This window comes from Pygocentrus nattereri, chromosome 23, assembly GCF_015220715.1.
Source record: "Pygocentrus nattereri isolate fPygNat1 chromosome 23, fPygNat1.pri, whole genome shotgun sequence".
NCBI lineage: Eukaryota > Metazoa > Chordata > Actinopteri > Characiformes > Serrasalmidae > Pygocentrus > Pygocentrus nattereri.
Genome location: NC_051233.1, coordinates 29,346,739 through 29,360,571, shown reverse-complemented (window position 1 = coordinate 29,360,571; position 13,833 = coordinate 29,346,739). Strand labels below are relative to the sequence as shown.

Below are 13,833 nucleotides of genomic sequence, written 5' to 3'. Positions count from 1 at the left end.
TCAGAGACTGTGGCCCATAACTGAAGATTTTATTCCAACTCTACAAATTAGCAGGAACAGCAAGGAAAACAACAATCCTACCATAGCTAAAGGTTAAAAACACAAGCCTGTGCTAGCTTTTTTTCTTCTCCCAAACCCCACCACCTGACCAGTTTTCAGGCTTTTAAACCTAAAAGTCCTAGTGAAAGATAAACTCAGGCATCCAAACGAAACATTTTTCTTTCACGACTAAACTGCTTGCCCCACAGTCTGTCTACATTACCATATTTCAAGCAGTAGATTAATGTAAAGTGAGGAACACCAGCAACCACTTGAAACAATGAACATATTCAATTTTGTATAAATCTTTGGGTCTGGATACATGAAAGCTTGAAAGGCGGCCAGCTTCTTGCGCAAATTTCCCTGTTCCAGCTTAAATGGTGCAGTAGTTACATGTTGTGTGAGCTGTCTTGATAAACAGGGAAGTTATTTTGTATTCCTTATGCTTGCTCATTTTTTTCAACTATAGGGAGATGAACTTTCATTTCCTTTTTTAGTATGTATTTGTTTTTTGCACCAAATTATAGAGAGTGGAATCAATGAGAATATTGATAAGCATTGTAGGGTTAAGCAGTATCGGTATCGATATCGTATTGCAGAGATAAAATCCCTACAACTCATTCATTACATTTTTGGACACATCAATATATAAATACTAGAAATCGAAATTTAAAAATACCTTTAAAAGTTATTATTCCATTAAAGTAGCAGGACTTTTAATGGCGTGTCATTTCAGGCAGTTCTTTAAATGCAGTCATTCACTCAAGAAAATATCCATATCACCACAGCATCTCTGGAGCTCAACCATGGGAACCAGGTGGTGTTTTCCCTGCTCCAGCACACCTTCCACAGGCTATTTAGGGTTTGGTAATGAGCTGATGTAGAAAAAAAAAAAAAATCATGTAGAGAGCAGCAGGCATGCTTGCTTGCAGTCTATGGGGTCACCAGTACTGGGATTTAGAACGAGCAGTGTACCTTGCAAAGACACTCAACACAACTTTTAAATATTTATTGTCGTTAATTTAAAAAATAACAAAGGTGTAATAGAAAACATTATAAAAGATAGTCATTATTACATTTTTATGAACAGAGTCTTTCGTACTGAAATTAAACCACATCCAGTCTTCTTTAACTTTTACGATTAAACGTCTCATCCCATCTTAAAGCAACTTTAATTTACCACTTTGGTAACATCCCATTATTCAGGAGCAGCCACCAGTTTATCAGTTTCTGTTAATGATATGCCCTTTCTGGTTACCCAGAGAGCCACAGAAATGGCACAAAAGCTATGAACAGAACACAGTGAACAGCTGCTCCATGTTAAGGTTTGTTGATTTTCTAATTGAAAATTAGTTCAAGTGTTACCTACAGGAAACAATACAGCACGTGCTAGAACTTTTGCACAGGCCACATTTTGTGTTTTGTCTCGTGACGATGTTACACTCAGCAAAATGAACGGTGACTGTGCTTTATCCGTGCAGAAGTTTGTTTAACTTTTAAAAAACAAATCATGAATTTTCAAAAAGGGCTGCCTAAACTTTTACATACGACTGTATAGGAAACAAAGATGAATATGAGCAGGGCTGGTGAGTTGTAAGGTTGAAAAAAAAAGAAAAAAAGAAACAACCAGAATCTTTAATATTGCAGATCTTTGACTGTCCTGACTTACTAAACGTCAACTAAACATCAAGTCTTACAGTCGCTCATTTGCTGGGGCAGAAGGGGCAGGAGTGGTCCTTGCTGGACTTCAGCCACACACTGATGCACTAAAACAAAAATAAATCAGACAAAGTGAAGGCGCAGAAATAAAGAGGCTGGTTCAGTTATTCCTGGAATCATATCCTAAGACTCATCACAATCTCATCCAAACACATAACCGCACACAGGCCGCTGTGCTCTGATCATTCAGCTGATCTACACACTCACCTCTTTGTGAAGCGTGTGAGGGCAGTTTGTGTTGTACTGGGTTCCAGGTTCAACATGATTCTGACACATCAAACACAGCTTACGCACTGGTGGAGCCTGAGAGCGCGAGAGAGCGCGAGAGAGAGCGCGAGAGAGAGCGAGAGAGCGCGAGAGATCTATTTGGAATCACTTAGACACCCACACCTCTACTTACTTTTCTTTAATCCTTAGTTACGCAGTACTGTATTTATCTATTTACAGTCATTGAGTTACCCAACACTACGTTTACATACATACAATAGTTTTAGTACATATTATATTTACTTACTTAACCATTTAGTTTCCCAACAATATTTTTTATTTACAATCATTTAGTCACCAACACACAATTTATCTATTGGCAGTCATTTAATTCCCCAACACTTTATTTCTTTACAATCTTTGCTATCCAACTCTATTTACTTACTCACAAGCATATAATTATCTAACACTGTATTTACTGACTTAATCATTTAATTACTCAACAGTACAGGCTGATTCATCCGATTTCAAAATGAATTATTTCACCGGTAAATCGTTACAGAAGACAGCAGTAAACCGTAAATGGTTTAAATGAGCATAAAGTTTATTATGTAATTCTAAAAGAGCTCAATATGAACCTCCTGCTGTTCAGACAACATCAAAGCCACAGTCAAATTCATCCCATACTCGATTGAGCATGTCGGGTGTCGCTGTGCTCACGGCTCTTTCAGTGCGATTTCAGAGGTCATCCAATGCTGTGGAATCACGACGAACACTCCGAGTTGCTGGAGGTTCACCGCCCACGAGAATCACGTCACACAGTTATGACGGATTCGCTCTTATTGAAGCGGAGAAGGCAGAGCGCTTTCTGCTCAGGAGTCTCCATCTCCTCTCAGACTGAAGGGAGCCGTCTTCCACTGACAGTGGAAACTATGAACCCTTTTTTCAATTGGTATGTGATTGGCACCTTTTTGAATCACAGTGTATATTTGCTTACTTCATTGTTTAATTAGCCGACACTAAATTTACTTATTAATTGTTTAGTTACCAAAATCTATATTTACTTAAACAATTAGTTATCCAACAATCTACTTATCTATTTACAACCATTCAGTTACTCAACACTATTTACTTACTTAGGATTGAAAAGCAAATTTCAGACGCCATACATGTCCTGACTAAATGAATTCAGGTGAAGGGGAATAACCGTGGATATATATTCAGCATTAGATTTAGTTCTGACCTGTGCGGGTCTTGGCTGGAAGACAGAGGCACTGGAGGTTCTGATAGGGGGATGCACGGCCATAGGTTGGACTGAAGGCCTCTGGACTGGACCAAGAGGACCAGCAAAGACGCGAGAACCAGGAGGAGCTATAGGGCCTGGAGGCTGAAGGAGCACCGTGAGGATTACAGATCACATGAAGACAAACGCACACACAAACAAACTGTCTCTTTAAGCGTTGCACACCATGAGCTCAACCTTCAGTGAGAAAGTCAAATCTCACCTAGTGCTAAATTAGAGCTCCTATGAACTTTCTAATACAATGCCAGCACTAAGCCAACGGTGGTGCACATTAACATTTCACATTTTTCCTTAAATACAAAGGTAAATAAATAATTAGTGATGCAAGTTACAAGTAATATCATATTAGATATGAATTCTCATTAAGCATTACAACCGACTTCTGTTGTAGGCCGAGTAATGTACACGTAGTCTGCACTCAAAGGAAATCAATACAGTAAGCAAATATTTGTAGAACACTGAGCAATGGATGAACGTGGATTCGTACTCACCGGGCGGTCGTTCTGGGCCAGTCTCTGGGACACCTGTTGCATGACCTTGTCTATGGACATGCCAGCCATAGTGCCACGCTCACTCTTAATCTGCTGCAGCACACTCATCAGCTGAGGTCTAAACAGAGAGAGATTTAATAATATAAAATAACTGCAGTCAGCTCAGATAACTCATCAGGATATTATGTAAAAACTGAGACAGGCCTATTCTTAAGATAAGAGATATTTTATTATGACTTCAATTTGATTAAAAGTTATAGTTGTGTGTAACAGTCATAACATAAATTAAAAACGATTTCCATTTCTGCTGTGCTTTTAAAACAATAACATCAGAACTGTTGACTCAAACTCAACTGTCCATACAAAATGTAATCTGAGAGCAATTTATTACACAAATAATAATCATTCATTTTATAATTAAGAACTGAATTACACAAATAAATCAAATGTATAGCACGATGACAAGAATACCTAGACTTTGTTTGGGCAAGAAACGATTAATATGTACTATTTAATATTTAGTGCTGAATGTTCAACCGGTGTGGGAGGAGCCTTAAAGCAGGATCTGATCTCAGTCAGCAGTACCTGGTGCACTGGGGGAACTGTCTCTCCAGTCTCTCCAGGACAGTGTAGGAGGAGGCATTTCGGGCGGGGGCAGCTGTGAGGGTCCCATGCTGCCGTCCTGCTGCTGCCTGGGCTGGCAAACCCGCTGCCTGAGCTGTTGCTGTGGAAACAGCAATGTGAGTTGCTGCTGTGGAGACTTGAGCAGGTCCAGGGCCGCCGTGGGTCCCAGCGGGTGCGATGGTATGTGGTAAGGTGTGTGGGGGGGGTAGGGGGTGAGCTGAAGGCATGACGGGCATGCGGAAGGGGGGTTGCGGGGGTAAACTTGTGGGCATGGACAGCTGGGGCTTCGGTCTGACTGCGTGTGATGAAGACGTCATGGTGGAAGCTGAATGGTTTTGGGACGAGCTATAAGAGAGCGGAGGGGTGACTCTGTGGGCCGGGGCACCAGCGAGGTGGAACTCGCTGGGAGGAGGGATACGAACCATAGGACCACCGTAATACGCCATCTGCATTAGGTTTCTGAGTGGACTCATGAACAACTCAATCTAGACAGAGAATCAAAAGTTTGGAATCACTACAGAGCTGTAAACAACAATAAACTAGATTAGATAGAGACTAAAAACAAAAAAACTGTATAGCAACAAAAATGAAGTTATACTAAAATTAATATCCACGACACCTTGGGGGCAAATAATAACACAAAAATGTGTAAACATAAAAATGTTGCATTATTTATCATTTAATAATTCCTTAATGTTAAGAATAGGAAAAGTCCTTTTGCACAGGAGTTAAAACAACTAACAATCAACCTACTTCATCACTTTGACACATAACATGTCCTGAAAAATATGCATTGCAAACACAGACAGTAGACAAAGAATAGCATGTACAGTCTGATATCCACTCCAGAGAGACACTTACCGTGGGCACAACAGGCAGTGACGGCAAGGACACTGGGGGTAAACTGTTCAGCTGCTGTCCACTCTGTAGAAGCTTAATGTTTTCATTATACATATTCTAAAAACAAAGGGAAATAAAACAAAAGCAGACAGAGATCGATGCAGCAACTGTGAGGCAATTTTATAATCACAAATCCTGGTATTACCCCTCTACACCATAATCCAGGTGCAACAGCCCCACCCTTCACCTGTAATGCAGGTACAACAGCCCCACCCCTCACCTGTAATCCAGGTACAACAGCCCCATCCCCATCTGTAATGCAGGTACAACAGCCCCATCCCTCACCTGTAATCCAGGTACAACAGCCCCACCCCTCACCTGTAATCCAGGTACAACAGCCCCACCCCTCACCTGTAATCCAGGTACAACAGCCCCACCCCTCACCTGTAATCCAGGTACAACAGCCCCATCCCCATCTGTAATGCAGGTACAACAGCCCCATCCCTCACCTGTAATCCAGGTACAACAGCCCCATCCCCATCTGTAATGCAGGTACAACAGCCCCACAACCCACAACTGTGATCTAGGTTCAACACCCCCACCACCCCTCACCTGTAATCTAGGTACAATAACCCCACCTGTAGGCTGTTGCACCAGGATTGCAGGTGGAGTAGCACCCTCACCTGTAGTTTAGTCAGGCTGTTTCGCACAATCACCACATTTTTCTCCCACTCTATCCGCTGTCGGCCATGCTGTGGTGTTTGTTCCATCCTGCCCACAGAGCGAACAAATCAATTAAACCACAAACAAACAGAAAATGCTGTCAAATGCATTGATACATATGCAGAAATGTTACCTGAGGTTGCTCAGGTATCTTTCAGCTTCTGCTAGCCAGTCTTCCACGTGAGCAATCGCCAACAATCTCTGAGATTCCAGAGCTTGTACCTGGATGCACACACACACACACACACACACACACACACACACACACAGTAATGACCCTAAACCCTTTCCAAACTATTATTAATGAATAACAAGAGCAATAACAACAATAACAATAACAACAGCTCGGAGTAGAGCCGCTGCTCCTCCGCATTGAGAGGAGCCAGCTGAGAAAACCCACCTACTCAAATGTCAGTTGTTTATTGGAAATTAAAGCATCGGTTAAATGTTGATCTATTTGTTGGTTAACAGTTACTTATCATCATCCCTACACTATTTAAAAAAAGGTTATTCAAGGGCTCTTTAGTAAAGACAATGGTTCTACACAGAACCATGAACAGTCAAAGTACCATTCACATGCTTGAAGGGCTCTTTGCATTAAGAAAGAATTCTTCAGATTGATGGAGAATATGCTGTAGATGGTTTATATAGAACCCTTCTGAAAAGGAGGAGGTGCTTCTGTTACGATATCAAGCTCATAACACTGTATGTGCTATATAGAATCATATAAAACACATTTTCCATGAATATGAAGAACCATCTCATGATGCAAATAACTATTTAATCATGCAGGTTCTAGACAAAACCCTTTTCTTTAGTACAGAACCCCTGAAGGGCCATTAAGTGTGTAGTTAGTAAATGGTCAAAAGCTGAGTTGAACAACAGTCAAAACAACAGATCACTTGATGAAAGAGTATGTATGTAATACGCCACCAAGTTCTAGACAAAAATATAAAGATATCCCAGCAGGTAACTTTTAGACTAAGTTCTGTAACAAAAATCTTCATATCTGGAACTTGAATTTAGCTTCTGGTCCTGGATTTTGTGTTCACAGGTACTAGATCTGCTCCATTAATCAGGTCCACTTAAATATCAATAATTACAAAATGCAGAACCTCAAGCTGGATTCAAGCACCTGTTCTAAAGAGTTAAAAATGTTCCTTTAACATTCGGGCTCACCTCGTCTTTTAGAGCCATCTGACTGTCTTCTTCCACTTGTTTTGAAAGTCTCTCTTTCCTCTCCTGCAGATCAGCTATCTCCTGTTCCCAGGAAAGTCTGGGGTAGAACAAAAGCCATCAGTGAACCATCTAAGAAGCCCCCAGTGGAGTCCAATGCACTGCACAGTTTAGCATTCTGTCTGGCTTCAGAATTAGTGAGTCGAGTCGCACATGTTAGAGCAAGGAAGTATTAATCCATGCACTACTGGGACATTTCTTTGGTCTTACTTCTCGTTGTTTTGCTCCTCAGTAAGCTGCTTCAGCTTCCTGTCTGCCTCCTCCAACTCCTGAGTCAACCTAAAACAGGCAAATAGGAATAAACGATGAATGTAACACATTATTATTCAATTCTTTTATCCGAAGTATAGATTTTATCTGTCTTTGCCTTCTCTTCCCCTCTGCCAGTCGGTCCCTCTCTGCGGTCAATTCTTCTAGCTTTGCGGAGAAGTTTTTCCGGGTGGTCTTACTGCTGTTCAGTTCCAGCTTCACCTGCAGTGACTCGATCTTATCGAGCAGAATCTGCACACAAAAAAAAGACAGACAACCAATCAGCTCTCAGCACTAAGTACAGATCATATTCACAATATATTTAGAAAAGCATATTGTGCATAACAATAAAATACCGTCACATGCCCACATTTACTGTAGTATCAGAAAAAAAACATTTTACAGGTAATTATAATGAAGAAGCTTCTTATTTAACATTAAGGCCCAATCCCATTTCACTCCACCGAGCCCTTAGCCCTCTGTTTTGCGCGTTCACATCTATCAATCAATCAATCAACCTTTATTTTGACTCGGAAATACATTGAGGGCAACCCTCATTTTCAATGTGGCCGAGTCTTGGGGTAGGGTGTCCAATTTCTGTTGAGATAGAGGGGTAGGGCGAAGTGTTAGGCCTACACGGCCCTCCAAACAGGTTTTTCAGAGGCAAAGTCCAAACGGAGCGTTATGAGAAAAAAAGAAAAACCGGCATTACGGCTGCGCGAGCGACCAAAGAAACACAAATATGAGAATTTTCTCCATTAAAAAATTACGATAGCCACTGTATCGTCTTAGTTTAATGATGTTTCAAAGTATTATCTTATACGGTTTTCTTCATAACAAGCATAAAAAAATTGCTAATAACATGCAAATGTCTCGGCAGCTAGCTTGCTACACTTGCTAAGGGTGACACTCGGGACTTGGTGTTTCCAACTCTTGGCCTTTATTACAGCTTTCATTATTTTCAGGAGCCTCGCTTTTAGTTTTTTAGGAATCTGCAGGAATATTTGACGTCTGGCGTCCACGACCCAGTGCTGCGGACAAAACTGAATTCTTGGTAGAGCGTTACACTTAACGCTGTGCTCTGTGGTACGGTGACACTTCTGCCACTGAAAGCAATGGAATATCTGGTTTACTCTCATTTGTCTACTGTGAGCGTGTGAATGCAGCATAAACCGCACCTAGACAATCTTGTCAAATCAAATGCACCAATTACAATGTTTGATTACGACCTTCTGGTCACAAGGCTGGTTCCCTAACCTCCAGTCCACGACTGCCCCTTAATATACACTGTCTAAACTTGTGGTCACTATTTGGGCAGTGAAAGAGTGAAAGTGTGTACATTTCCTGAAGGACAAAATCATGAACCCACACAGGCTCTCGGTAGATACAGCTGGGGAACTCATGCAGTGGCATGCAGTTAGCACAGTTACTCTAACAGGTGGGTTAAGGTTCCAGCATGAAACGGCAATACTATCCCTTCTAAAAGGAAGACCCCATTTGATGGGGTGGAACAAACATCTCTGGGCCTTGCTGAGTGGACCTGCTGTGCGGGGTTGGAAGCAAACCTGGTGCTGCCGTTTCTTTTCATCCCTCGTTTTCTTCAGACTCTCGAGGAGGAGCGCGTGTCCAGTCTGGTCAGTATCTTCCTGCTTCAACAGAGACTCGTACTGTGACTGCAGCCTGGAGCTGTACTCATCTATAGAGCGCTGCAGAGAGGGACAGTGAGAGGGAGAGAAATGGAGATGGAGAGGATGACGGACAAATTTATCACATACTCATGCTTTTCTGCACTCACATGAGCAGCCTCTAGCTTTATAATGTAGAACCGCAGGCAAAACCCAAATAAGGAAGCACTGGATGAGTAATGAATAGGTCGGGTTAGAAATCAATTTTTCAATGTTTTATTCAATTTTTGAGCAAATTTAGACAGAACTTTAGTTAAGGGGGGTTTCGGGAAACACTCAGTCCAAAGATCATGCTAACGAAGTGCTTAACCTTACAAGGCTTTCGGAAAACACTCCCACCCAAACAAACAGAAATGCTTTACCATGACAGCAACCCAGTCATCGCTAGTGTTGGAGCCTTTCTCCTCTGTCCAGTCTTCAGTCTGGAGAGAGACAACAGCACACAAACTCACCAGGTTAATAGGAGCTTTGGTCTACAGCAGTGCTTCCAGCTCTGACCTTGCACTCGATCTATACTACAACTGTAAAGGTTACATATTTTGCCTGAAGTACATCATTAAAGGAAGATTCTGGCCTAAAACCACCAAAATTCACCATTTTATATAGTTTATCATGGTTTTCTAACAGCAAAACCCAGCTTTCATTACACAAATATGCCGCTTTTGACATAACCTGGAAGCGGGAAGTTGGAGTTGAGACCATAATCCTGACGTTCAGATAGGAACTTCCACCTAATGGAGCATTTTCCTCATCGGCGGTCAGAATTTCTGAGTAACGAGCTCTAGTGAGATGCAGAATTACATCATACGATCACTGAGAATCATCAGTGTGGTGATAACCAATCGTGTTCTACAGGCTAATAAACACAACTACGCTACCACTGCTGTACCTCTAATCTCTGCTGTGGAACAAAACTGTGAAGAAAACAGATTTGATCTTTATTCAGCAAAAACCAGAGGCAAGTTTATTCTCATTTCAGGGAGCAACCTGTGAGGCATCTGCTAACTTTAGCTCATCGTCCTCATCTGCCAAGTCATTTCCATTGTTTCAGCTCTCAGTTCTCAGCACTGTAAAGACGTTTGAAGACAGTTACAGTAGTTATATGGCTGCAATAAGATATTCTGCTTCCTATCAACACCATCAGTGATCTGCCTTCCTTCTGTATTCACCAATTAAAACACTTTACAACAGAAATCCACCAAAGCAGTTGAGGTTTTGGTTCCAAAAGTTCCTATGACTTTCAACACATCATAAAAAGAGAGTTCCCCTGGACTTTAAACCAGACTATTCACTTTAGAGCAGAGCTGGTGTGGTACCGTGATCGGACGCCACCTGGGCAACAAGTCCAGTCGTGAAATTTCCTCACTACTAAATATTCCACAGTCAACTGTCAGTGGGATTATAACAAAGTGGAAGCGACTGGGAACGACAGCAACTCAGCCACGAAGTGGTCGGCCACGTAAAATGACAGAGCGGGGTCAGCGGATGCTGAGGGGCATAGAGCGCAGAGGTCACCAACTTTCTGCAGAGTCAATCTCAGACCTCCAAACTTCATGCGGCCTTCAGATCAGCTCAAGAACAGCATAGAGAGCTTCATGGAATGGGTTTCCATGGCCGAGCAGCGCAATGCAAATTCGTCACCAAGCGCAATGCAAAGCGTGGAATGCAGTGGTGTAAAGCGCCGCCACTGGAGCCGTGTTCTCTGGAGTGACGAATCATACTTCTTTGTTTGGGAATCTGACAGAGGAGTCTGGGTTTGGCGGTTGCCAGGAGAACGGTACTTGTCTGACTGCATTGTGCCAAGTGTAAAGTTTGGTGGAGGGGGGATAACGGTGCGGGGTTGTGTTTCAGGAGTTGGGCTCGGCCCCTCAGTTCCAGTGAAAGGAACTCTTAATGCTTCAGCACCAAGAGATTTTGGAAAATTTCATGCTCCCAACTTTGTGGGAACAATTTGGGGACGGCCCCTTCCTGTTCCAACATGACTGCGCACCAGTGCACAAAGCAGGTCCATAAAGACATGGATGAGTGAGTTTGGTGTGGAAGAACTCGACTGGCCTGTACAGAGTCCTGACCTCAACCCGACAGAACACCTTTGGGATGAATTAGAGCGGACACTGTGAGCCAGACCTTCTCGTCCAACATCAGTGTCTGACCTCACAAATGCGCTTCTAGTACGGTCAAAACGGTCAAAAATTCACATCAACACACTCCTAAACCTTGTAGAAAAACCCTTCCCAGAAGAGTTGAAGATGTTGTAGCTGCAAAGGGTGTGTCGATATAATATTAAACCCTATGGATTAAGAATGGGATGTCACTCAAGTTCATATGCATATGAAGCCAGATGAGCGAATACTTTTGGTAATTTAGTTTAGTTTCATTTAGTATTGAAGTATTGTATTGTGTTGTATTTACCACAATGTTTCATGTTATATTCTGGTGAGTGCATTAGCCTGGTATTGTACTGTATTGGCTAGCAGCTCAGAACAGGGCACCTTAAAGCTTATGTTTAGTGTTTCCATGCCAAAAAGAACTTAGATGGATCAAAACTCCACTGTGTTTTTATAACGTTTTTATGTGTGTAACGTTTTTACGTATAAGTGTTTTTATAACACACAAGCACATTTTCAAGCAGTCCTTATTTGTGTTGTATGATAAATGCATCACGTTGATACGTCAATGAATCTAAAGATGTAAACAACTGTTGGCCAGGGTGGCATGGTGGCGTGGTGGGTAGCGCTGTCACCTCACAGTGAGGAGGGCCTGGGTTCGATTCCCCTGCCGGGTGACTGGGCCCTCTCTGTGTGGAGATTGTATGTTCTCCCCGTGTCTGTGTGGGTTTCCTCCGGTTTCCTCCCACAGTCCAAAGACATGCAGTCAGGTCGATTGGACATGCTAAATTACCCCTAGGTGTGAGTGACTGTCTGTGTCTGTCTGTCTGCCCTGCGATGGACTGGCAACCTGTCCAGGTTGTATCCTGCCTTCTGCCCGAAGACTGCTGGGATAGGCTCCAGCATCCCCCCGCGACCCTGACGGAGAAGCGGCTTAGAAAATGGATGGATGGAACTGTTGGCCAATCCTGGTCCTGGAAGTCTACAACCCTGGAGAGCTCAGATCCAGCACACCTGGCTCTAATAGTCAGAAGCTACTGAAGGCCTTTGTCACCTTGATTAGGTGTGTTAGATTAAGGTCAGAGCGTAATTATGCAAGGCGGCAGACCACCAGGACCAGGATTGGCACCTCTGATGTTAAAAAAGAAAGATTTTTCAAAAAACTCGACATAATGGTTACGATGCACACAAAGTCATTCAAAGTGGTTTGGTGTGAAACGCTCTGCTCCAGAGAAACTTACGGAGTCAGATTTGTTCAGTGGTGGTGATAGGAAGCATTTAATGACTCAATTTTTTATGTGGGGCAGTCGTGGGCTGGAGGTTAGGGAGTTGGCCCTGTGACCAGAAGGTTGCCGGTTTGATCCCCAGCACCGACAGCACATGACTGAGGTGTCCTTGAGCAAGACACCTAACCCCCAATTGCTCCCCGGGTGTTGTGGATAGGGCTGCCCTGCTCTGGGCAAGTGTGCTCACTGCCCCCTAGTGTGTATGTGGTTTTTCACTTCACGAATGGGTTAAATGCGGAGGTGGAATTTCCAAGGTTGTGGGATTAATAAAGTATCACTTAACCCAGTTATTTTAATCCATTCCTGGCAGAGGAGTACACAGAAGGCATTGTAGGGCAAAATATTCTTCACACACACTCACACACACACACACACCTTCTAAGCTGCTTCTCCTTCTGGGTCACAGGGGCTGCTGGAGCCTATCCTAGCTGTCATTGGGCAAAAGGCAGGATACACCCTGGACAGGTCGCCAGTCCATCACAGGACTGACAGACAGACAGACAGACACATTCACTCACACCCAGGGGCAATTTGCATTGTCCAAATGGCCTGACTGCATATCTTTGGACTGTGGGAGGAAACGGGAGAACCCGGAGGAAACCCACGCAGACACGAGAACATGCACACTCCACACAGAGAGGACCCCGTCGCCCGACTGGGGACTTAATGTTCTTCAAAGACAACTTATCTTTTCCGATTTATGCCCATTTCGCTCTTCTTAGTCTGTTTTGACTGAGCTGACCGAGCGATAAGTGTGTCGGAGCAGAGAAATAAGACCCTCTAAAAGGTCTTAAAGGTGGTATTTCACACAGCTGGGCCAGTAAGGAGAACGGGCTCGGCTGAACGGGAGAAAAGCTCACAGGCGCCTCAGCCGGACTGTTTGTGTACTGAAGGCTGGCCTCTCCCGCTGTTACCCTAACTATATAACCCCACGTCCCCTGTCGAGACCGTGTCATTGTCCCCACCTGGGTGTCCTGGTCCTGCGCTTTGGGCATAGCGGCGAGCTCGCAGCGGCCCGGCGACGCGTCCTCTTCGGCTACTGGAGCACCTAGAAGACCCGGAACTGGCCACAGAGTGGCTGGAGCGCGGACGGACCAGAAAGGGGCGCACACAGGCTCGTCGCCGCTGGAAACAACGCGCGGAAAAAAACAACAACATCATAAAACTTTTGCTTTGGTTTAAAACGCATAAAAACACGAAATTCACGAGTTAAAAATGCTTACGCGACTAAGTCGCCCCCTAAAGCCAAACTCCACTCCGTCTGCGCGTCGCTCTCCATGTGTAGGAGTGAAAGCGGTGAATGTCAGGAAAATAAAAGCCTCC

The 13,833-nt window shown here is 43.5% G+C and overlaps 1 protein-coding gene across 2 annotated transcripts in view; it reads right to left on the bottom strand.

Moving 5' to 3' along the window:
* Positions 1-1,033: 1,033 nt before the first annotated feature.
* rnf214 (ring finger protein 214) overlaps positions 1,034-13,833 on the bottom strand; it is a 13,557-nt gene continuing 757 nt past the window's right edge. For both annotated transcript variants that reach the window (XM_017713869.2, XM_017713870.2), the window contains exons 2-16: positions 13,734-13,832; positions 13,476-13,635; positions 9,479-9,538; positions 8,997-9,137; positions 7,550-7,683; positions 7,393-7,461; positions 7,126-7,222; positions 6,080-6,168; positions 5,907-5,994; positions 5,245-5,340; positions 4,345-4,868; positions 3,760-3,877; positions 3,209-3,352; positions 1,966-2,061; positions 1,034-1,805 (exon numbers count right to left, since the gene is read on the bottom strand). In XM_017713869.2, the coding sequence (XP_017569358.1) occupies positions 1,743-1,805; positions 1,966-2,061; positions 3,209-3,352; positions 3,760-3,877; positions 4,345-4,868; positions 5,245-5,340; positions 5,907-5,994; positions 6,080-6,168; positions 7,126-7,222; positions 7,393-7,461; positions 7,550-7,683; positions 8,997-9,137; positions 9,479-9,538; positions 13,476-13,635; positions 13,734-13,789 (1,935 nt within the window). In that variant the 5' untranslated portion in view covers positions 13,790-13,832 and the 3' untranslated portion in view covers positions 1,034-1,742. The remainder of the gene's footprint in view (positions 1,806-1,965; positions 2,062-3,208; positions 3,353-3,759; positions 3,878-4,344; positions 4,869-5,244; positions 5,341-5,906; positions 5,995-6,079; positions 6,169-7,125; positions 7,223-7,392; positions 7,462-7,549; positions 7,684-8,996; positions 9,138-9,478; positions 9,539-13,475; positions 13,636-13,733; position 13,833) is intronic.